Below are 25,591 nucleotides of genomic sequence, written 5' to 3'. Positions count from 1 at the left end.
CCATTGCTGTTGCAGGAACAGAGTGCCAGGGGACAGGAACACTAGAATAAAGTGCATTGTTTTTAAGCAGGACCCGAGCTCCAGGAAGATCTTGCAGACTCCCTCGAAGCAGGACTGACCAAGCCTGAGCCACCTTAACATAGTGCTGGATCCCAGAAGAAAGGAATGTCCACAAAGTGTCAAAGAATCGCAGTGGTGCTAGTTGCGAGAAGCTGAAACCGCGAAGTGCTGCTGATCTGAACTTTGCCCATTGCTGGCGCCGACCTTTGAATCGTAGTGCACGAGTCCTCAGAGGTCCTGCCTCTTGTCCCCACAACTGAGGCCCAGGATCTGCAGGACCTACAACAGGAACAGAAGCCAGCTGGAAGCATTTCTTCAGACCTAAGGTACTGTGAACTAAGGGGCACTTGCCTCTTATTTGTGTAGCTTGCTTGCAGCTTTGCCCCTCACAAGCCTTTCACCTAGAGGCCCAACAGCCTTTACTTCGTCTACAAAACTAACATTGTGCAAGACGTTGTACTTACCTTCAAGAAGTGCCTCCGCTCCTCTAGACTTTGCTCAAGTAACTGCCTGTCCTGGCTCCCTGAGGACTCTTCTAACCTCTGGCCGTGCTTTGATCTGTCCCACCAAAAATGCATACATTCTTTCCTTGCATAGCTGGGTAAGGGTTAATTTACTTTGCATTTGGGGGTTTAAAAGTACTTACTAGTTTGAGAAACTTGTTAACCATTGTTTCTTCCCCTACCCTTTGCCTTTTGACAACAAACACAGTATTGCTCTAAACTTACCAGTGATATATCAATGCCCACAGTGTCCCAACTATTGAGGTCACCTGAGGGTGTAGGAAGTATGTGTGCCATCCCAAATAGGTCTCTACTCTACTGATTTACTGAAACAGAGTGTGTATTTTAGAAGTATATTTGTTTTACATATATTGCTCGATTCTAAAGAAGGCTTATTCAAACTGACTGTTAAATTAATAAATATTTATGTGATCAAGAAACCTTGAGTGTAAGTGTTATTTGAATACATGTCACTGAATCTCTATGTAACAACCCTACAGCTCACATTGACCCCTCTTGAGATAAGCCTGTGTTAGGTACAGATTTGGGGTAGTGCTCTTCTGGAGCCCTACAACAATCTCAGCCTCCTGGCAATAGGACCCAACCTTTGGTAGAAGTCTAAACTATACAGGTTGGTAGCACAGTGGAGCAGCCAGGCTTATCTCAAGAGGCGTCAATGTGAGCACTAGAGTGGTTACACAAAGATTCACAGTGACAATTACTCAAACACTTAAACTCAAGGTTTCTTGATAAAACAATTATTTACTTACCGGTCATTTATATAAGCCTTCCTTAGAAGGGAGCAATATTATAGCAAAACACAAATATCTCCAAAATACACACTTTCTAAATCAGCAAGCACCCATTGGGGATGCCACACAGACACTTCCTACACTCTCAGGTGACATCAATTGTTACGACACTGTGTACATTGATATGTTACTGTTAGCATTTAGAATAGCACTGAGATGTGGCAAAGAAAAGGTTATTCAGAACATTCAAGGGATCACAATTATTCTTAAGCAGTCAAATACTTTCCAACCCTCCCCAGTGTCAGAGGAGAGAAGAGTCTCTCAGTGGAAACAGGCTAGGCCAAAGTCAAAAGGCAAAAGTCTAAGTAGCTGAAGCACTTCTTGAAGAAAGTAGAAAAGTCTTTGCACAATGTTTTAGAAGTCTTTAGTGAAGAAGAAGAATCAATGTAGGGCGACAAGCTCTTAGGCTTGTGAAGGGTAGAAACAAATCTACGAGTAGTAAGTTCTCTTCGAATTTACTGTACCTTTAGTTAGAAGAAAGGCAGCAGATAACTTCTGTTCCTGTGCAGCTTTGCAGATCCTGGTGTTCCTGGGCCTCAGTCGTGGGGACAAGAGGGAGGACTTCTGGGGACTCCTGCACGGCAATGGGACGGTTACCGACAGCAACCAGCTATCTTCCAACAAGTGGCAATTCAGTGTTTCAGCTCCTCGCATCTACCGCAAACAGCACCACTGTTCCTATGTCCAGAAGGATTACTTTGGAGTTGATTGGTCCCACCAACTCAAAGGGAGAAGTCTTCCTTGCAGGGGCTTCTCTGTCGATACGAAGTTGGAGTTTCAGCACATCAGCAGGGCTTCACCGGGCAAACCAATGGTCCAGGAGTTGAGGCAGGCGTCCTCTTCAAGTTCTTCTTCGGATTTCTTCATCCAGTGGTCGACTGCCTTCCAAGCCAAAAAGGCTTGCCTTTTAAGCAAGTTTCTCCCATTCATTCCAGCCTGGGTGTCAATCACCGAGCAGGGTGGCTGTCCTTGCCGGACAGCCAGCCGGCCAATCAACTAGAAGTGCATTCCTGTCTCCTAGGAGACAGAGCAGAGGGAATTTCATGCACCTCCCTCACTTCCTGCCCCCATCAGACACCCTGGAGCCAAAGGCGGGCTTCACTCGTGAATCCTGCCAAAGACAAATACGAACAAAGGGACCAGACCTGGGTTGGCGCGCAATGTAAATCTCAAGAAGGACCTTTCCACAAAGAAATGGCGAAAAAAGAAGTCTGGAGCCATTTGGACAGAAATGGCACCCAAGGGTGCTTTACTGTAGCTGCTAACGCAGCCCACGGTAAAGACACCACGGTAGTCAAAAGTAAACCACTACCACCAGTCATTCATCGGGGAAAGGGTAACAAAATTGTTACAGGAGAAGCTAGTCAAAGGGGATACTAGGTAACCACTCCAGCACCCTATTGTAAGATAGTGTGTGCTGGGTCTAGAAATGTAAAGTGTAAAATAAAGTCAATTTCACTTTACTATTCTTGGAAACAGTTTATCAAAGGGTGTTTTAAGCCTTTGGGGAAGTCTGTAGCACTACACTGAAGGTGCTTTGTGCTACAATGTAAAAAGATGCCTATGGCGTTTGTCAGACTCCAAAAACTAAAAGAAACAGTGTTCCCATCACATTAAAATACATGAGTGGGGAAAAGGGTCTCATTCTCTCCAGGAAAAAAATGAAAAAGTCCTAGAGTCCAGCAAAAGAGCTGGGAGTCTCTTAGGTAGAGAGGAATTAGCACATTTCTGAGAATCCTCGCTAACACCCGACTGCTCAGTCACTCTACCAAATAATTATTTTAAACAAGAAACCTTGAGAATAAGAGTTATTTGAATACCTGTCACTGTGAAACTCTATGTTGCAACCCTACAGCTCACATTGACCCATCCCGAGATAAGCCTGGCTGCTCAGTCACACTACCAAATTGTGTAGTACAGGCCTATACCAAAGGTTGGGTTACCTATTGCCAAGAGGACAAGGCTGGTGTAGTCTCCCACTGGGTTACTACATACAATCTTGCCTAACACCTATACTTGAGCATTAAGCACCCGCTCCCGGGGGCAGTTAAAACCCGTTCTAGCCCTTGGAACGGGTGCTTAATGCTTTTGGCACCCGTCCCACGGGCAGGGACAAGGCTTGCAGGAAAGTATTTTCTTTCCTTGAATGAGTCGCCTCCCGGCGTTCTGTTCATGGAAAGATAATACTATACACAGATGGCCATCATGGAATAGGAAGGCGGGGCTCCGTATGGAGCACTTCTTCCCTTGCCATTGCGGCCAAACGGAGCAGGGACAGAATCTGAAGGAGCTGCAGCGACGGCACACGCCGCTGCAGCAATTTGGAAAGTGGGTATTGGCGGACAAAATGACTATGGGGATTAGTGGGGGAAAATGGTGGATGGGGGAAACGCCCATCAGGCGGCATGAAACGCAGGTGTAGATTAGCAGTTTCAGCCCTCATTTTATGCCACCTGATTGGCTGGCTCCCATGCCAAGGGTGCAATAAGAGTTGGAGTTCTGTATTGCCAAGGAGAGAGTCCTAGCTGTATGGACACTAGAAAAACTCCATAACAGTTTCTACTTCCCTGCATGCTACTCTGAGAACTAAGTGAGCCATCTCACAAGTGTTGCTTTCTTTAAGCACTGCCAACTGTTGTGGTGGAAATGTCAATGTTTGGTACTTTGGCAGACCCTTGTGTCCCCTATTGTGATGCATTTCCTTGACGCTTCAAAGCATTCTGAATCAGAGTGGCTTTAAGAGAATCAGGCTAGTCAGTCCTCAAGGGTTTCAATAAAAAGTTACAACTTGAAACAAGGTAGGCTATGATGCCCTGCAGCATTAACACCAAGATAATACTAGAGAAATAGGTGCTAAACCTTTTCAGAAGTATTCTAATTTCACTTGATTGGTGTGTCTCGGCATGAAGCACCAGGAAACTAATTACTCTGCATTGAGTGAGCAGGTTGAAGGGTTTTGGAAGATCCATCACTTATAGTGAGAAGGAGGGGGACACAAATAAATAAACAGTGTTTGTCTTACTTGTTTTTCTTGCCGTAATCTGCAAGGATAAGGTCCTTTAACTGCACCTCCACCTTGATCCATTCTTCATCAGTCAGAGTGGGCCAGATGTGGTGCGGCTCTGTGATGGTCGTTTTATCCGGCTTCAGAATGACCTTGGCACGATCATTATTTACATGCAGAGCTCTCAGGATCAGGATCAGACGCGAAAAGGCCTAAGTAACATAAAAGTAACATATCAATACTCGGCAAAAAAGAAGCATAAAGGTCTCAATTTGTATTGATGTTGCAGGTACCTGTTCTAGTCACATGCAAAGTAAGTGTCCTCTCACTCAGGAGGGCTTTGAATCAATTGAAAGAACAGCTGCGAAAGCCTTAGTGCTTGGCTTGCCTGCCTAGTTCTGTCCATTTGACATCTTTCTAGCTCTATAAACTCGGATCCTCTTCAGAATGTACAGAACCACTCCTCTGGTTAGCATGCTTTCCTTTAGCAAGTCCTTTTTTTGTGTAGAAAACCTCTGGATTTCCACTCTTTTTTTGTTACTGGTAGGGATGGACACCGGGTATGTGATGTATTGTCTTGGCATGTTATGACTTTCTATCGGGCATCCTGCATGCTTTCTGTTCAGAAAGATTTGTCTTTCATCTTTCCCTCCACTGGCATCAATGGAACTCTCCTGCCACCTCCACCATTTTGCCATAGTTTGATACCTGTCCTGACATATATAGGCAAATGTTGGGTAAGATTTGCACAGAACTGCTAAATCTTCCTGACCGGGTTCAACCCCAGAACATTTTGCTTTATTAGTGGGAACCTTTTTCCACAGTCACATAATCTTTAACTCTTTTTATGGGTGTCATTTTTAAGACTCTCCATAGTGTCTTTTTAAAGTTACCCTCTTTAACAACTTATTGGCAATAAGTGCCTGTTGCTGTGTTGCCCTAGGGGCTCCCCTTTAACTTACTTTTGCTAACCTTGAAAGAACTATAGTTCCAAAGGGTAGAAATGATCTTTGGATCCCTTTTACATTTTATTCTGTGAAGCCAGCACACCTTTCCACCTTAAAACTAACAAATCTGTTACAGTGGCAAACTTACCTTCAATGGCTGGTGGCAGTGATACCTTGTATTCATTTGGTGCACCTTTACAGCTGGCTGTGTTCACAGCTGCAGCAAAGGGACCTAAGGGTGTCCATTTTTACCAAAATGGCCCGTCTTCTTTTTTTCGCCATTTTTGTGTTTCTTGTTGTTTCTTGTTCCTTCCCCTGACATCCAGGGCGGGAAATTCCTTTGTGTGATTTTTGTCTTCGGGGGGAGTCCCCTGGACTCCCCGCCCAGGCTCCTATCTGTCTGAGAGCAGGAAGTGAGGAAGAAGTCCAAAACTCCACAGCCCTTTGTCTTACACCTTGCTTGAATGGGCACAAATCCCAGTGGGGGGATGGCTGTCCTGATTGGACAACCAGACCGCCCCTTCTTTTAAAAAGCAGGAGAGAATGCAGAGGTTTTGCTGTAATTCCTGATAAATACTGCAAACCTGGAAGCTGAAGACATGTCGATCACTGGAACTTAACCCAAAGAGGATGACGAAGGAAAAGCGGTGGAAATGATTTCCAGGGATCTGCTGTGTAACCGGTGCATGCTGTAGCCCTTCCTTCCAATCGACCTGGGGCCTCTGAAAACAAGGACTCCGACCCAGAGCCTGGCGAGAGGTGCTAGACTCGAGGAGACCTGCATTTTGAGCCATCCCACGCGTTGCTGCGACCTTGCGTTGTTGCAATACCCCAATACCCTGGGACCTCAACCTATCGTGCAGTGCACGGTGTTCCGAATTCCGAATCTCACTGAAACTTCGTGGGCATCCTGGTGGATCTCCAGAGACCCGAATCAAGTCTCGAAAGTCCCCTCAGAGTGCTGGACCTTTGAAACGACAAGAATACAACCGCGATTTTCAGTCTTCTGTGCTTATTGAAAAAGCGCCAAACCCACAGAACCACATTCAGCTGCGAGGGAAATCTTGCCTAGAGCCTTCTTCATCGATCCCTGCGTCAAAGTCCCTTTTGAGGTCTTGTTTTCAGTCTCCACAACAAGGAATTCACTGACTGGGTATCTGGCTGCAAACCCTGAAGTCCTCCTGCTGCAAAATCGTCAATGCGGAGGTACTGTGGCTTGGGTATGTACATACCTTAAGCCTGTTAGGATTTCTGAGTAGCTGTGGGGTTGTTTTCTGTGATGGGGAGGCATCTCATCCAGTGCACCCATTCCCACTGCTAGAATCCTGCTAGGGTGTCTTCTGCGAAGCTTCTGGACCCTCTTATAACTCTAAAGTGAAGTACTTACCTGTTTGCCCAGTTTTCCTAAGGAACTCTGACTTTTGCTAATAAATAACCTATTCTGACACTGCCTGTTGGTCACTGGTCCTAGTGCCCCTCCCCCCTTCTGTCACTGAGAACACTTGTGCTCCAAGAATAAGGGAAAGACTTTGAAGGGATTGGGACTGTAATTCTAAGAGTGAATGGTTATAAAAGTTCTTACTGATATCGAAGGTGTGATGCACTATTCTTAAAAGTATGGTTAACACCTTTTCTTCTTTAGCAACTGTTTTGCCAGTCTAATGGAAAGTAGATGTGAAGGTATTTTACTCTCCAGTGATTAGGTTGTGCCTCTTCCCAAAGGTAAAGTGTTGGTATCATCAGATTAGTCCTTGGGAGGATAATTGTACTTGTGTCCCCCAACTGGGTCTTGCTGCTAGCCTGTCCTTAATAAGTCTGTATTAGGTTGTTGCCTACCGACAAGAACTTTGAGTCATTCAGTAAAATGTGACATTGGGTTTTACTTTCCCCTTCATTGTGAGGTTAAAAAAGTATGTGGGTTTTACTTACCTTGTGTTAGCTGTGTGCCATCCCGAAAGTAAGTTAAAAGAGTTAATGATTACCTCAATCTGGGGTCCCCGGATTTCAAAATCACCTGTAATTGTATATTACATCCTTAGGTTTTACTCACCTAGTATAACTGTTATGACAGAAGTAGTTATAGGTTTTTACTGCACCTAGAATAAGTGTTTCACTATTCACCAAAAGTTTATTTTCCAAGTGACTGATTAAGTGATTTGTTCTAAGAATCATACAACTGGAAGGGTCTACTGCCCTTGCATTACTGGAAGTAATTGTAAAAAGTATCCATTGGGTTTTACTCCCCAAGAATAGGTGCGACTTGTACTGAATGTGTATGAAAAGGTTTTGACTTCCCTAGAACTACTGTTAGGTATTTCAAATAAGGTCTATACTTTGGTCTGTGAACTTGCAAGTGTAGAGTAAACAGGGATCTGGATGCCCTTCTTCACTTAGTAGGCAGCACCAGCACAAAAATAGTCAACACAAGGTATTTTTGAGAGTTAGAGTATATTTGATGTGCCCTTTTTGAGACACGTGTTTCGGCGATAACTTTTTTCAATCAGGGCTACATACATTAAAATGCAAAAGGATAAGTACCATAGCCACAAGGAAATGTTTATAAAATAAAATAAGTAGTGAATTTAGACAAACGATCAGTCGAAAATAAAAGGTAGTAATTGCACACAATGTAGCACAGAAAAAGAGGAGGGGGTAAGAGGATTGAATTAGGAAAAAAAGAAAACCAATGGGAAAGAAAACAAAACATTAATTTAGAAAACATTGTCATTTGAACTTGGTGAACAAAATTGTAAGCAAAGTCAATTCTTTGTTCAAGATTCTCGTTAGGTAATGATGTAGGTTTTACCTAATAGGTGTGACATCGACTGTCTATCTTATTTACAATTTGCTGGTTGCCCTGGTCATGGGTTAAATCCCACCTGTAGAAAGGATAGTTTTTTAGCTGTTGCCGTCTGAATTAATAGCAATATATTCAAAATAGAGATGCCAAAACTGGCCATTGCGGTTGGGCAATGGGTGTTGGTAATAACTCAAAGTCTCAACTTACGCCAACGGTACAGGGATTTTGTTGTTGTTCTTCTGGCCGAAAGCAACACCATCATCACACCAAGCGTGAAGGTGGAGAGTCCTGACCTCCGGATGGAGAAACTGACCCCGCCCCACCCCTTGCGAGAGCAGATCGTCTCAGTAGGTAAGACGGCGTGGAAGGCAGATGAACATTTCTAGAAGGTCCGTGTACCACGCTCTCCTGGCCCAATCCGGAGCAATGAGGATCATCTGGTGTCCGAACCTCCGTAACCTCATTAACACTTGAGTAATGACGAGGACTGGAGGAAACGCGTACAGCAGTGGGAATGACCAATCCACTACGAATGCGTCTCCCAAGGCTCCTCTCAGAGGAAATTCCCTTGAGGAGAATCTCTCGCACTTCCGGTTGGCAACAGTGGCGAAGAGATCCACTTGTAGGGTTCCCCAAAGGGCAGAGATCTCCAGAAGCACTTCCTGAGCCAACTCCCACTTGTGAGAGATCGTGCTCTGCCTGCTCAGAGCGTCCGCTGCTGCATTTTCGTCTCCAGCTGATGAACTGCTGAGAGCGAAATTCACTGCTGGATGGCCCAGAACCAGAGCTGCATTGCCTCTCTGCACAACGGGAGTGACCCTAACCCTCCCCTTTTTTGTTGAGGCAATGCATGGCCACTGTGTTGTCTGTCATGATCGGGACTCTCTTCCCCCGCACAGACGGCAGAAGCGCCTTTGGGGCTAGCCTGACAGGTTGATGTGGAGTTTGGACTCCGAAAGGAGACCAACGACTGCTGGCGGTCAAGTCGTCGGCATTAGTGCCCCATCCTGTGAGGGAAGCATCCGTCACTACAGTCACCTCCGGCCATGGTTACCACAACAGCTCCCCCTTCATCAGGTTCCGTTCGCTGGCCCACCACAGAAGATCCTGGGAGACCGAGATTGGAATCTGAACAGGATCCGACATCTTGCCTGAAAACTGCGACCACTGCATCTTGAGGACCCACTGCAGGGATCTCATCCTCCGTCTGGCCTCTGGCACCAGAAAAATACAGGATGCCATGAGGCCGAGCAACTTTAAGAATTCGAAAGCCGGGAGACTCTGGGCATGTTGAAACTTGTCCACTATCTGCACAATGTGATGAGCCCTCACCTTGGGAGGCAAGCACTTCCCCAAGAACGTGTTCAACACAGCCCTAATGTACTGGAGCTGTTGGGAAGGTGTCAGATGCGACTTCTTGACATTGAGGGAGAAGCCCAGCCTGTGGAGGGAGCAGCAGGTGAGACCGAGGTGATGTAATGCTTGATCAGCCAGTCGTCCAGGTAGGGGTAGATGTGAATCACCACCCCCCCGCCCCCGTCGCCTGTGATACGCTGCCACCACCATTAGCTTGGTGAAGACCCTCGGGCTGAGGTCAATCCGAATGGTAGGACCTGAAACTGAAAGTGCGAGTTGCCAGGTGCAAACCTTAGGTACTTTCTGTGCTTGGGATGAATCGGCACATGAAAGCAAGCATCCTGCAGGTCCAGAGACACCACCCAATCCTGAAGTTGAAGGGCCTGAGGACTTGAGAACGAGTGACCATCTTGAACTTGTCCTTCCGGAGAGGTTTGTTCAACCAACGCAAATCCAGGATGGGTCTCAATCCCCTGTATTTCTTTGGGATAAAAAAATAAGGGGAATACCATCCCGTGTTCCCCTCTGTTAAAGGCACCAGTTCTATAGCGCCTTTCTCTAGCAGGGTCAAAATTTCCTGCACAAGGAGCGGATCCGGAAGTTTCAAAGAGATTCCCTGGTGGATTGTCGTAAGGGCTCTTTAGGAAGGGAAGGCAGTAGTTGTGGGCGATTGTGTCCAGAACTCATGCATCTGAAGTAATGGCTCGCCACTCTTCGAGATGCTGAAACAGTCTGCCCCCAACCGGCGAACCATGGGACATGGCCTCATGACTGTTTTGGAGCAGCTGCTGCATCGCGTGAAGGCAAAGAGGCAGCTGCCTGAGCGGCTTTGGCACCTCCATTTCCCTGACCACCACGGGTACTTCTACGTGGACCCCTTTGACTGGCGGCTCCTAGTAATGAAAAGAACCTGCCCTCCACTGCTGTCCCCTAGGATGAATAGGCGGAGGTTGATGCACAGCTGCGCTTAAAGATTTTGCTGCAGCTTTTGCGGTCTGCAACCCCTCAAGGCTCTCGTCAGCCTTGCTGCCAAACAAATATGTGCCATCAAAAGGGCATGTTCAAAAGACGGGCTTGCACATCCGGAGCAAAACCAGACTTGTGCAACCACGCAAATCTGCGCATAACGGTGCTTGCAGCCATGGACCGGATAACACTGTCGGCTGTGTCTAAACCCAACTGAAGGGATTCACACATGGCATCCTTGCCATCTTGCATGAGAGCAAGAAACCCATCCCTTTCTTCCCCCTGGTGAATATGCTCGGCTGCAAGAGAAACACAGTTCCACATAGTGTGTGAGAATCTTGCTAAGGCACAAGTGGAGTTGTCTGATTTCAGCCCCATACTCCCCGCAGAAAACACCTTGCGTGCCCATCCGTCGAAGCGTTTGTCGTCCCTATCAGGAGGGATGGTAGGGTACGCCGCTTGCCTTGAGGTGGCCATAGCAGCCTGAACCACCAAACTCTCGGGAGTGGGGTGAGATGAAACGTAGCTGGGGTTTCTACCAGAAGGACGGTATTTCTTAGTTAATTATTTGCTAACTGCCGGAAGAGATTCCGGGGTCTGCCAAGCACCCGCCACCCTTTTCTGCAGGATTAAATGAAATGGCCACACCGGGTCAGAGGACGGACCTTGATCCAAAATGTCCATTAAGTCATCCTGAATAAAAGCTTCAGGAGGACTCGACCAACCAAGGTATCCAGTTACTCTAGCCATAAGTCTCCTGTATGATGACTTCGCATAAGCCCCAGGCTCAGGCCTGCCAAATTCCACCTCAGGCGAAGTGCCCAGGCCACTAGCGTCATGAAGACATTTGTCTCAAGTCTCCAATTGGCTATCCCCTGAAAAGAGGAGCCACATCAGGCTCAACCTGGTCAACATCTAAATCTGACCTCTCCTCCTCATAGATGTCATCCAGAGGGAGGTAAAAGTCCTGTCTCAGAACAGCAAGGGTCTGGAGTCCATAACAGGCCTGACAGACTTGGAAGAAGCCTTCCTTGGAGGATCCACAGTACCAGGGATCTCAGACGGTACATTTGGGCGAAAAGGCCTTGAAGGCATCTAGAGCTTCTGCGTCGACGGCTTCGGCAAGGGCGCCAACGGTAGCGAGGGCTGATACGAAGGCAAAGCATTGACATCCATAGCCGATGGCGCCTTTGAGCCCTTAGCAGGTTCTGTCGCCTCGCTGTGGACGAGGATCGAGACCTGGAAGCACGTCTCTTGCGACCATCCTGAACGTTGTCCGAACGGGACCTCGAAGGTTCCCCATGAGGATCATGCCGAGGACCGGAACCCGAAGGCGTACGAACCACGATCGAGACCGTTCCTTGACGGCTTTGTTAGAAGGGGCGGACGGAATTGTGCCCTGCGATTGGAAAATCGCCAACATCTGCACACTAAAGGCAGCCCATTCCTGCGGAGTCGAGGACTTAGTTGGACAAGCCACTTTCCTCGTGGCGCAATCCTCCGAGGATGAGGAAGACTACCGGTGACGGCGCTCCAATCGTCAGTGGACATACCCTTGGACTTGGATTTACGGGACTTACTGGGTTACTTACTTCATACTCAGAACCTTGTGTACCTCTGCAATCAAAGTCTGTGTCTTTCAATAGCGGCACAGGTGTCAAAGGATCTTCCTTAAGGCTTTGTGGATTACATTACGACAAAGCATCTGCTTTTCAATTCAGCTGGCTGGGTTTCAAGGTAATCACAATCAAACTCAGCAAAAAAGAGACCATCTGAGCTGCCGCTGTGTCAACATCTTGGCTGAGCACAAAAAAGTCAAATTTCGATGATCTGTAAGAACTGTTACTTTATGTCGAGCTCCAAGTAAATAATGCCTGCACTCACCAAACGCTGCCATGATCGCCAAAAGTTCCCTGTCAGAGATGGTGTAATTCTTCTCAGAACTTGAACATTTCTTCGAAAAGAAGGCTACAGGATGTAACTGGCCCGATGTCTGATAAAGTACTGCCCCTAAAGCCGCACCTGAAGCATCTGCTTCTACGAAAAATGGGTGTTCCACATCAGGATGCAAAAGTATTGGTCCAGTGGTGAACTTATTCTTTAGGAAAAGGAAAGCCTCCTCAGCTTCCTTCTCCCAAATTAATTTCACACCCTTCTTCAATAATCATGTGATAGGCGTCACTACTAACGAAAACTCTTGAATGAATCGGCAATAGAAGTTAGCAAACCCAATAAAACTTTGCACATCTTTCACACAAGTGGGAGTTGGCCAATCCAATACAGCTTTAATCTTGCTGGAGTCCATCTCCAACCCTGCCAGAGAAATCACAAATCCCAAGAATTCCACCCTTGTCGTGTGAAATTGACTTTTCTCCAACTTGGCAAACAAATGGTTCTCTCGCAACTTCAACAATACTTTTTGGACATGCTCCTGATGCTGATGCTCCTCTCGCGAAAATACCAGAATGTCATCATTCTAAACGATTACAAAAAAATCCAGGTATTCCTGCAGAACCTCGATGAAATACTGAAATGCTGCTGGCGCATTGCAAAGCCTGAATGGCATTACCTGGTATTCAAACAATCCAAAAGAAGTTCAAAACGCAGTCTTCCATTCGTCACCTTCTCCGATTCTTACCAGATGATGGGCTCCACGTAAGTCCAACTTGGAGAATATTTTAGCTCCTTAAATGGTATCCAACATTACAGAAATCAGCGGAAGCGCGTAACGATTCTTGATAGTAATCTTATTGATAGCTCTGTAGTCAATGCAAGTCCTTAAACTTTTATCCTTCTTGGGCACGAAGAATAGTGGTGATGCCGCTGGAGATTGAGAGTGACGAATGAACCCTTTCTCAAGGTTTCCCTGCAAATATTTCTTCAGATATTCATTTTCTCTCCAGTCAACACATATATTCTGCCATAAGGAATTGATGCCCCATCTTCCAAATCGATCTTACAATCGTAGGGGCGGTGCAGTGGTAACTCATTTGCCTCTTCATCACTAAGACATCCTCAAACTCCAACACTAAGGCAGAGCTCCTACCACTACCCCAATCAAATGTTCCTTAATCAAACCATCCGCCAAAAACTCACTCACTTTTTCGAGTATCACATTCCTCCCATGCACTGACACAATGTTCCTGACAAAACTGATCTAAATTAGACTGTTCCCTTGGCCAAGTCAATTAAAGGGTTATGCAAAGTCAACTAAGGCATGCCCAGAATTACCTGCAGTTGAGGTGCGTCAATTAATTCAAACATGATGTGTTCCCAATGACCTTCTGAAATTTTAATTCCTAGGGACACTGTGGTTTGTGTAATGAGACCTGAAGTAAGCAGAGTTCCACCTACAGCCCTAACCTGTTCTTGAATTTCCTTATCCACTGGTGGCACCCCTAACCGAATGGCCAAGGTCTATCAATAAAGTTACCTTCACGACCAGTAGTCTGGCTTCAGAGCTGCCAGAAGCACGGAAACTGCTCTCCTGAACATCCGTGAGGACCTGCTCTCGAACCTTGACTCTAATACTCCATGTGTTCTCATTTTACTTGATCTCTCTTCTGCCTTTGATACTGTCAATCATACCATCCTGCTCAACCGTCTCCGTGATAACCTGGGTATCACTGGTCAGGATCTGGTGTGGCTGACTTCTTTCCTCTCCAATTGACCCTCCCAGGTCCAACTGGGGTCCTTCCTCTCCGACATCTTTTTCTCTACCTGTGGTGTCCCCCAGGGATCTAACCTCTCTCCCTGGCTGTTCAACCAATACCTGGCACTTCTTGCCCACCGCATCGCCGCTCTCTGCCCCATTTTTCAGTGCTATGCGGATGACACCCAGCTCATTTTCAGGCTACTCTCGGCCTCCTCTTCTCCTTCCCTCATCTCAGACTGTCTTTCTGCTATCCAAGAATGGTGTGCCGCCAATGACCTCTGCCTTAATGCCAGTAAGACTGAGATTCTACTCATCGGCACACCCACTCCCTCCTTCCCTGCAGCTCTCTGGCCGGCCTCTCTTGGCCCTCTTCCTGCTCCTACCTGCAAGGCAAAAAACCTCAGGGGTCATCTTCGACTGCACACTCTCCTTCTCTGCTCACATATCCGACGTCTCCAAGAAGTCCTACTACCAGCTACACCTCCTCAGAGGTATCCTTCCTTTCCTCTCCTTCCCCCAGAAGCTCACTGTCTCTAGAGCCCTGGTTCTTTTGAAGCTGGACTACTGTAACAGCCTCTATCTAAATCTGCCTGCTTCTACTCTCCGCCCTTTACAACTCATCCAGAACAGGACTGCAAGACTTGTCCTTGGCCTCAAGCTCAGGGACCGTATCTCTCCAGGACTGAAATCGCTACACTGGATCCCAGTGGCTGCGAGGATTAAGTTCAAAACCCTCTGCATTGTCCACAAGGCCTTCTGGGGCCTTGGGCCAAAATACCTTCAACTCTCTCTTCCAAAGTATCTTCCTTCTCGAGCTCTCCGCTCATCCGCCTCCAACTCCCTCAGGGTCAGCCGCTTCTCCAAGCACTGAGTTGGGGGTAGATCTCCGGAATAGGGGCCTCCCTCTGGAACAGCCTTCCTGCCTCCCTGAAACTTGAGGAGAACCATCTCCGGTTCCGGAAGCACCTCAAAACCTTCCTCTTTGCCTCCGCTTTCTCTCCCCCTCTCTCCTGCTAAAATTACTGAAACTGCACTGAATCTGCTACTGGGCCACCCACCGAACTCGGTCTTTGGCCCAGCCACTCTCCCCTGCACTGCCTCCCTGGCAACCCCTGCACTGCGGGACTGTCTCTGTATCCCTACAGCCCCCCTTCCCAGCACTTGTCTGCACTTACCTTGCACTTGCCACCAGCTGGCCCTTATTTATTTTTTGCTATTCTACTAACCATATACTGCACTTCCCCTCTCGCTTTCCCCCTTGCACTTTTTCCCCTCCGCTCTACCTTTGCACTTGCGCGATCTGAAGGACACCTGGCCTAGTAGGATTGTTGTCTGTCTCCCCTTGCCTCCCCCCCGCCTCGTCGCGGCTTGAAACACTTGTGTATGGGCGCGTTATAAATGCCATATCATACCTGTTGCCCCAGAATCAAGCACACAAGGGCCCCCATATTTCATTCCACAAGGAAACAATTGCAATGTGCGGTACCAATGCCTGAATTGTGTTCGCTACCACTTGACCTCTTCCAGCTACACTTGAAATCTCTGGGGAGTTTTAGGGCATTCCCGACAAAATGGCCACTATCCCCACAATATAAACAAAGATTCTCCTTCCTTCTTTTCTCCTTCTCCTCCTTGGTTAAAGGAGGTCTAAACTGTCTTTCTCTCACCGGACCCCTCGCTTCCTTTCGAACTAAATCCCTTCTGGGTCTCTCACTACGAACCCAAAGCCTTCCCTCAGGAACTGACCTACGCTCCTGACGTCTCCCGTTCAATCTTGCATCTAATTTCAACAGAGTTATTAACTTCTCACTGGATAGTGGCCTCTCTTGAACAGTAGACAAAGCATCCTTTAACTCTTCTCGCAAGCCCCTATAGAAAAGTGAAGACCTTTTCTGGTCAAGCACTCTCCAATACCAGTGCTCGAAATTGAATAATATAGACTGTCAAATCCTTGTTTGCTTGTTTAAAATCCAACAACTCATTATCTACACACGGAGTCAGTTCTCCTGTCAAACATTTTGCTGAATTCTACTTTAAATGCTTCCCAACTCTCTAACTCCCTAGCCCCCGCACCAACCAAAAACTGACCATGCTGCTGCCTCTTCTGCCAAGCAAGAGATCAAAAATGCCACCTTAGCTTTTTCACTAGGGAAAGACTCCAGTCTACACATATAATGTAATTCACATTGCATTAAGAAAGATTTAAACTTCTGCTGGTCTCCTGAAAACCGTTCAGGTGGTGCCAAAGGAGTTGTAACCACCGAAATTGCTGGCACACCCCCTCATAGCTCTGCACCCAAAAACTCAACTCCTTTAATCTGGCACTTAACTCTGCAGTCTCCTTCTGTGACTCCATTTCCTCTCTCATCCCAGCTAGCATCTTAGCTAATGATCCCACTGACACCTCTGTCTCGGACTGCATCTCTGCTCGGGTAGGTTTTTAACGTGGGCCTTTCATTCTCTCAGGTCCCAGCGCTGTAAATCCTGCAGTAGCAGACGAATAGCCCACCAGATCACCCAACCCAGTGCATCCAACAAAACTATTAGGTTGACCAGGTAGGAGGGAAAGGGGAAGTGGATAAAATAACAAATTGACAGGATTCTTCTGGTTCCCTTGAACACTTGACAACACTGCTCACTGGAGCCCCGTAAATAATGCAGTATAATTAGCTTAAACCATAAACTTGCCCATAAATTATTTATTCACTTTTCAGAACTCTCCTTACCCGTCTACCTTCAGCTAACTGCCTGGGGCATTTTTTAAGGATGAAGCTCTGAATTTGCTTAACAACTTGAGCTAAAAACTCCGTTTCGCTCTTCCTTATCACTGGCTTAGTAGAACTGTATCTGCTACTGTGCTGTGCTATTGGTGTGTGTTTTTCCAACACTCGCTTTCACTGTCTACTGCTGTTTCTTATTCCTTGGCAACTAATTCCTGCACACTGCTTGGTCTTGGTTCGTAATCAATTCTCTACTACTGACTTTTTTAAGTTCTTCCTTATTATTTGAACTGCCTTGCTGCTTTCAGTCTCTTGGTCACTTAATGCACTGTACATCTACTTCTGTATTTGCGTTGACTTTAGTTCCTGCAAAACTTCTCAAGTGACTCCAGAAGAAAAAGAAAAATACTTTGCTGATTCACAAGCACTCTTCGCTCACCGCCGCGCCCGCGTGAAGAGAGCTGGTGTCCAATTCCGAGATAAAATGATGCGTGCAGGAATTCACTGCGCCTAACGAAAAGGATTCTTCCAGGAACCGCGCACTCTGATTTATGTACACCGATCCTCTAAGCAATGGATTACGGCTGCGCCATACCGCGGTCTTTGGGGCCGAATACGCAACTCGCTTCCTGATTTTAGGACGCTAGGAACTATGGCGATAGGTCCCTTCCTCTAAATCGCTCGGCACTAACTTAACGCACATATTAGAAAAACAATGTAACGCCCATGCTCACGCGCAACTCAAACTCGGTAACTTCTTTTAAAAAGAAACTCGCGCACACCATTTGCTCACTTCTTAAATACTGTTTACAATTCCAAATTAAAATTGCTTTTCCTCTGTTTCCTAGAACACCAACTATCTTTAACATTGCAATTGCATTTTCACTAGTTTCAAAGTAAAGACAAGTTTCTTTTACTGTCACTTATCTGAATGAAATCTCTGGCCCAGATGTTGATTTCTTGTTGAAATGAGTTTTCTTTACTGGAATTTCTGTAGTCTTTAAAGGAGCTCTTGAACATTGACTTCTTCTCAACAGGTCTTGAATGAAAGGCAGTTTAGAACCTCTCCAGAGGTTCCAAACTGCATCACAATGGACAGCCGCCAATTATTGCTGAGCAGGAAGTTCACCATCTTGGACTGGGATAGTCACAGCTGGCTAACATGAGGTCAAGGAAAAATTGTGAACACAACCCAACCTCACCTAAAATAGTAATAGAAAAGCCTCCAGAACCTAGGAACCTGACACCTACCCCCCTGAAGGTTTCCCATACGCTGTCGCAAGGCATTAGCAGTTAGCGACTGGCATTTGGAACAGTCGTCTGTGTCGTGACTCTCACCCAAGCACCACAAACAAATGCGATGCGGATCGGTTATCGAAATGTTTCGACTTGCAGTCTCGGCAAGTCTTGAAGCCAGACCGCGGAGTCGGAGGGGTTGAAGAAGACATTCACAAGGAATACAAGAGGCACGCCGAGTCTCAGACGCAAACACATTTGTTGAAAAATCAGAATTGAGCCTACGGACGCTGTGCGTCCCATTTATAACATCCGGTGACGTCGCCCTCGACAGAGGCCTACGAGGGACATCGACCCGACGCAGGACGCACTCTGCCGAAAAGGTTTCCGAAGTACACAGCTGTCAACATTACACGTCAAAGATGTGGAATACGTTGGAGGACACAATCCATTCGAAAAGCCTTTACCAACTTTTATTGTCTTTTGAAAACTCAATGCTAACTTTGATTGAATATTACTAGCAGATAAAGCCTATTAAAGAATGCTTATTTAAACCTTGTGTATATTATAAATAAATATTTATATATAACTTTAAGTGTTACTTGGCTACTTGTGCTTACGGATTTCAATTGCACAGCTCTACAGCTCACACAACCCCTCTTAAGATCAGCCTGGCTGCTCAGTCACACTACCAACTTCTGTAGTACAGGCCTATATTAAAAGGTGGGTTATCTAATAACAAGCAGATACGTCTTGTGTAGTTCTCACCAGTTGGACTGCACTTATTCTTACCCAGCACACAGGAACCACAAAAGGCTTAAGGTACATCCCCAGCCAACACAGTGTTGGTCAAGAACCAGCCTTGTCCTCTTGCCAATAGGGAACCCAACCTTTGGAATAGGTCTGTACTACATAAGTTGGTAGAGTGACTGAGCAGCCAGACTGATCTCAAGAGGGGTCAATGTGAGCTGTAGAGATGTAACAGAGGTTCACAAATACAAGGAGTCAAATAACACATACTCAAGGTTTATTAAAATAATTCATTAATAATTTAACAGTCCGTTTTAAAATAAGCCTTCTTTAGAAGAAGCTACTTTCTTACCTGGTAACGTTCTTTCGATGGGATGTTCTGACGACGTATTCCACATCTATGACAGGTAATCACCATAGCTGTGCTGCTTCGGAAAATTTTCAGCGTCTGCGTCCTACGTCGATGCACTGTCCTCGAGGGCCTCCGTCGAGCCGACGTCACCGGATGTTATAAGTAGGACGCACGATGCCCCTAGCCTCAGTTATAGTTTTTTCCCAGAACGTGTGGCACCAATCTTCTGCCACAATAACCACAGAAAGCTTTGCGGAAACGAAAGCTGTAATCGCATAAGAAATTCTGTAGAGGGGCAGGTAGGGTGGAAGCGATGTGGAATACGTCGTAGGAACATCCCATCAAAAGAACGTTACCAGGTAAGAAAGTAGCTTGTTCTTCGAGGGGATTGGTTCCTCCGACGTATTCCACATCTATGACAGACTCTCAAAGCAGTACCAAAGTATGGAGGTGGGAAAAGAATTTAGAATTTAAGAATGCCCAATTAAATTGCAGAATAGAGGACCGTCTTGCCAAAGGAGAATCTTGGCCATGGATAGAATCCAGGGAGTAGTGTTTGACAAAAGTATGGACAGAGGCCCATGTGGCTGCTTCACAAATTTTACGAATGGGAACACCCCTCTGCAGAGCAGTAGAGGCAGCCACACCCCTAGTAGAATGGGCCCGTAAGCCTACCGGAGGGTCCTTACCCGCCAAGCGGTAACATTCAGAAATTGTCAAGATAATCCATCCAGACAAAGTCTGCTTAGTAACAGCTTGTCCCAAACGCCTTCCAGCGTAACCTACAAAGAGCTGATCGTCCACTCTGACCCGGGACATGTGTGAGATGTAGAAACTTAAAGCTCTCCTAGGATCCAACCTATGGAGCCTCTCCTCTTCCTTACCAGGATGCGGCGGAGGATAGAATGCCGGAAGAATGAACTTCAAGCTTAAATGAAATTCCGACACAACTTTCGGCAGAAAAGAAGGACAACCTTGTCCTTATGGAACACTGTGAAGGGTGGCTTAACGGATAGTGCCTGCAACTCACTCTGCGAGCGGAAGTGACCGCAACTAAAAACACAGTTTTCAAGGTTAAGAGTCTCAAAGGACAAGAATGTAAAGGCTCAAACGGAGCTCCCATTAGGAATTTTAGAACCAGGTTCAGATCCCAACCGGGCACCTGGAAAGGTGACGGTGGGAACACATTAGTGAGCCCTTTCAGAAACTGAGAAATCAAAAGGAATCTTAAAACATGAATACTCCTCAGACGAGCGCTTAAATATGGCAGCGCCACCAGGTAACCTTTAATGATACCCACTTGCAGGCCCTTGTGGGCTAACGAAAACTAAAAAGACAGAACCATAGTAATGGCACATGAAAGGATCCACATTCTTAACCCTGCACCAGTCGCAGAACTTTCTCCAACGGCAACGGTACAGGGACTTTGTTGCAGGTCTTCTGGCCGAAAGCAACCCCTCCACCACATTTCAGGGAGGTCCCAATCCTTATACCTCAACCTTTCAGAAGCCAAGCATGAAGGTTGAGGGACTCTACCTCTGGATGGAGAACCTGACCCCCTCCCGTGAGAGCAGATCATCTCGGTAGGGAAGACGGCATGGAGGGAAGATGGACATGTCGAGAAGGTCCGGGTACCACGTTCTCCTGGCCCATGCAAGAGCAATGAGGATCATTCGGGAACCGAACCTCAGCAGCACTTGCAGAATGACAGGGACTGGAGGAAACACGTACAGCAGTGGAAAGGACCACTACACTACAAACACGTCCCCAAAGGCTCCTCTTGGAGGAAATTGCTGCAAGCAGAATCTTTTGCACTTCCAGTTGACACTGGTGGCGAAGAGATCCACTTGTGGGGTCGTCCAAAGGGCGAAGATCTCCAGGAGAATCTCCTGAGCCAGCTCCCACTCGTGTGAGACCGTACTCTGCCTGCTCAGAGCGTCCGCCGCTGTGTTTTCGTCTCTGGCCAGATGAACTGCCGAGATCGAAATTTCCTGCTGGATGGCCCAGAACCAGAGCTGCATCGCCTCTCTGCACAGAGCGAGAGACCTTGCCCCCTCCCCCTTTTTGTTGAGGTAGTGCATGGCCACTGTGTTGTCCGTCAGAATCAGGACAGTCTTCCCCCACACAGACGGCCTGATGGCCCTCAGCTCCAACAGATTGATATGGAGTCTGGACTCCGACGGACGCGTCCGTCACGATTGTTACCTCTGGCCAGGGTAGCCAAAATGGAGCACCCTTCATCAGATTGCCTTCGACGGTCCACCACAGAAGATCCTGGGCGACCGAGGGCAGCACCTGAACAGGGTCCAACATCCTGCTGAAGGACTGCGACCACTGGAGCTTGAGAGCCCATTGCAGAGATCTCATCCGCAACCTGGCCTCTGACACCAGAAGAATGCAGGATGCCAGGAGGCCGAGCAACCTCAAGAACTCGAACGCCGGGAGACTCTGGGCACGTTGAAACTTGTGCACCATCTGCAGAATGTGATTAGCCCTCACCTGGGGAGGCGAACACTGCCCCAGAGATGTGTCGAGCACTGCTCCGATGTACTGGAGACGCTGGGTAGGTCTCAAGTGGGACTTCTTTAAGTTGTGTGAGAAGCCCAGCTTGTGAAGGGAGTGGCAGGTGACCGAGATGATCCAGGACTTGCTCGGGAGAGCGCACCCTGATCAACCAATCATCCAGGTAGGGGTAGACGTGAATCCCTCCTTTCCGGAGATACGCTGCCACCACCACCATGAGCTTGGTGAAGACCCTCGGGCGGAGGTCAATCCGAACGGCAGGACCCGAAACTGAAAATGCGAGTCGCCAACCGCGTACCTCAGGTACTGCTTGTGCTTGGGATGAATCGGCACATGAAAGTAAGCGTCATTGAGGTCGAGAGACACCAACCAGTCCTGAAGCTGAAGGGCCTGGAGGACTTGAGAAAGAGTAACCATCTTGAACTTGTCCTTCCTGAGGAGCCTGTTCAAACCACGCAAGTTCATGATGGGTCTCAATCCCCAGTCTTTTTTCGGGGTCAAATAATATGGGGAATACCATCCCTTGTTCCTCTCTGCTACAGGCACCAGTTCTATGGCGCCTTTCTCCAGCAGGGATATGATTTCCTGCGCAAGGCGCAGATCCAGACTCTTCAATGAGAGATTCCCTGGTGGATTGTCGTGAGGCCTCTGCCGGAAAGGAAGACAGTAGCCATGGGCTATGATCTCCAGCACCCACACATCTGAGGTAATGGCACGCCATTCTACAAGATGCTGCGCCAGCTTTCCCCCCAACCAGCGAACCATGGGACATGGCCTCATGACTGAGCTGAAGCAGCTGCGGCAGTGCCTAAGGGCAAAGAGGCAACTTCCCGAGCAGCCTTGGCACCTCGAGTACCTTGTTTTCCACCCCTGGTACTCCTAAGGTGGCCCCTTTGACTTGCAGCTCCTCTCGATCTAACAAAAGGAAGAGTAGTATCAAAAGGAACCTCCCCTCCAATGCTGTACCCTAGGACGAAAAGGCAGAGTTTGGCGAACTGCAGTGCTCAACGACTTCGCTGCAGCTTTGGAGGTCTGCAACCTCTCAAGGCTCTCGTCAGCCTTGCTGCCAAAAAGATGTTCACCATCAAAGGGCAGGTTGAGAAGCCGGGCTTGTACGTCAGGAGCAAACCCCGACTTCCGCAACCACGCAAATCTGCGCATCACGGTGCTCGCCGCCATGGACCGGCTGACACAGTCCGCCATGTCCAGACCCGACTGAACGGATTCACACATGTTCCTCCCCTTCGGGAATAAGTTCAGCCGCCAAAGACGCACAATTCCACAGAGTGTGAGTGAAACGTGCTAAGGCACACACAGAGTTGGCTGCCTGTAAAGCCATACCCCCTGAAGAAACCACTTTCTTCGCCCAGCCATCAAACCGTTTGTAGTCCCTTTCAGGAGGGATGGTACGGTACGACGCCTGTTTTGCTGGGGCCGTAGCAGCCTGCACCACCAAACTCTCCGGAGTGGGATGCGTAGTCAAGAAGCAGGGGTCACTACTGGCTGAACGGTATTTTTTCGGCAAAGACTTGCTCACTGCCGGGAGACTCACCGGAGCAGTCCAAGGCTCCGCCGCCCTCTGCGGAGAGGTGTCCAGACCACTGGCGTCGTGCAAAGACTGACGCAGGTCTTCCAACTGGCTATGACCAGACAAAAGTTCATCAGGAACCAAACCTTCATCAGACCCTTCTTCCACCCCTGAGATGTCATCCAGAGGCTGGAATAAATCCCTGGATAAGGGCACAGAAAAAGGCTCAAATACAGGCCTTATTGACTTCTTCAGGGCCTTCCTCAGTTTCCACCGATGCACGGGGTACCTCCGGCAAAGCCTCCACAAAAGGCATCAAGGGAGTCGACAGCATCGGTGTCGAGCGTGGCACCGATGGCTTCAACACAGGCCTCGAGGGCGGTGCCCTGAGCGTGTCCTTCGACGGCCTTGGCACCGATGACTTCCTCGGAGGCGGATCCTCGAGAGTCCCTCAACGGACATGGCGCCGATGGCGTCAACGTCTTCTTAGAAGACCTCACAGGCTCCACCGGTCGCGAGGGTGTCGAGGACCGGGATCTAGATCTGGAGCGGGCATGGCTAGAGCGATGCACCTTGTCCGACTGGGACCTCGAAGGTTCCCGGTATTCGTGCCAACTGCCCGAGCCCGAAGGCGTGCGAGGGGTGGGCCTAGCACATTCCCTGCTGGCTTCTTTCGAAGGCGCAGACGGAACGGCATCCCATTCCGCAGGAGAAGAATGCTTGTTGGGACAAGCAACCCGCCGTCTATCGGAGTCCTCGGCTGAGGACGGGGAAGGCGACTGGTGACGGCACTTCCGCGAATGCCTCGAAGAGGCAGAGGAATGGCGGGAACCACCTGAGACCCCCTGGACTTAAGCCGATGACGCGGAGAGTGGCCCCTCGAATCGTCAGTCGAAAGCCCCGCGGATTTCAACTTTCAGGGTTTGGAAAACCTACCTACAGAAAGCTTCTTCCGCTCCCGCAAGGCCTTTGACGTTAACGACTGGCAATCGTCACAGTCATCGGTGGCGTGGTCCTCGTCGAGGCACCAGAGGCAGACGTCATGCGGGTCCGTAAGTGACATCATGGAATCTCAGTCCCGACACTTCTTGAATCCTGACCACGGGGTAGAAGACGAAGACGTGATATCTTCACAAAACACCAAGTTCGAAGAACAGTGGAACAGAGGCGCGCTGAGATCTCCGAAGTGAACACGTTCGTGGAAAAAACGGAACTGAGGCTACGGGTGTCGTGCGTCCTACTTATAACATCCGGTAACGTCGGCTCGACGGAGGCCCTCGAGGACAACGTAACAACGTCATTGATACAGAACATTTTCCAAAGCAGCACAGCTGTGGTGATTACCTGTCATAGATGTGGAATACGTCAGAGGAACCAATACCCTCAAAAGGGCAATTTGCAACAATAAAATGTACTTAAAATATACACTCCTTCAGTTTCAGTTAAGTAAGTAGATACCCTTTTGGGATGTCGCACACGCTTCCTACACCATGAGTTGACTTCATTAGCTAGGACACGGTGGACATTAATCTATCACTTTTTAACACTTTAACACTTAGGTTGTGGAAAAAGGAAAAGGTTAGGGAAGGAAACAAAGATTAACATGTTTCTCTGAACAGGTAAGTACTTTGCAATCCCCCTATGAAGTAAAGGTTAGCCCTTTCCCAGCAATACAAGTAGCTTATGTATGACTTAAAGACAAATTGAAAGGGTCAGAAGAATCTGCAGGGAGCCAGGACAGCCAATGTCAATTTAGCAAAGTCTAGGGGAGCTGTGGTACTTCTTGTAGATAGCACAAACCTCTTGCACAATGTTATATAAAGAGTTTGTAGAAAATAATCACTGTAGGGCCACAAGCTGGGAGGCTTGTGAAAAGCAAAGATGCAAGCAACTCTGCAAAAGGCAGCTACTGCAAGGCTCCACTAAGAACAAGCAAGCTACACACAAATGTTAAGTACCCCTAGTTAGACAGTACCTTGGTTCTGAAGAAAAGGAATCCAGCTGGCTTCTCCTCTGGTTGCAGTCCTGCAGTACCTGGACCTCTGTTGTGGGGACAAGAGGGAGGACGTCTGTAGGACTCCTGCACTGCAGTTTGAAGGTCGGCGGCGGCATTGGACTCACTCCAGATCAGTGTCACTTTGCGGTTTCAGCTATCGGTCAATAGCACCACTGTAGTTCTTGGACACCTTGTGGGCTCCGCTTGCTTTTGGGGTCCAGTACTCTGTTGAGGTGGCTCAGGCTCGGGTCACCCTACTCGGGATCTTCCTGGAGCTTGGGTCCGGGTTAAAGACTAAGCACTCGTTCCTGTCGCCAGGTATTCGGGTCCAGCAGCAGTGAAGAAGTACAGCCAGCAGGGAGAGGGGTTCCAGTCAAGTTCGT

At 47.9% G+C, this 25,591-nt stretch overlaps 1 protein-coding gene across 1 annotated transcript in view; it reads right to left on the bottom strand.

Annotated features, from left to right (window-relative positions):
• PRPF8 (pre-mRNA processing factor 8) overlaps positions 1-25,591 on the bottom strand; it is a 497,675-nt gene that overhangs the window by 26,110 nt on the left and 445,974 nt on the right. Inside the window, exon 37 of the mRNA XM_069615406.1 lies at positions 4,398-4,591. Within this exon, the coding sequence (XP_069471507.1) occupies positions 4,398-4,591 (194 nt within the window). The remainder of the gene's footprint in view (positions 1-4,397; positions 4,592-25,591) is intronic.

This window comes from Ambystoma mexicanum, chromosome 9 (assembly GCF_040938575.1).
Source record: "Ambystoma mexicanum isolate Mex_15411 chromosome 9, UKY_AmexF1_1, whole genome shotgun sequence".
Lineage (NCBI taxonomy): Eukaryota > Metazoa > Chordata > Amphibia > Caudata > Ambystomatidae > Ambystoma > Ambystoma mexicanum.
Note: the sequence above shows the minus strand (reverse complement) of the source record. Positions and strands in the feature narration are given on the sequence as shown.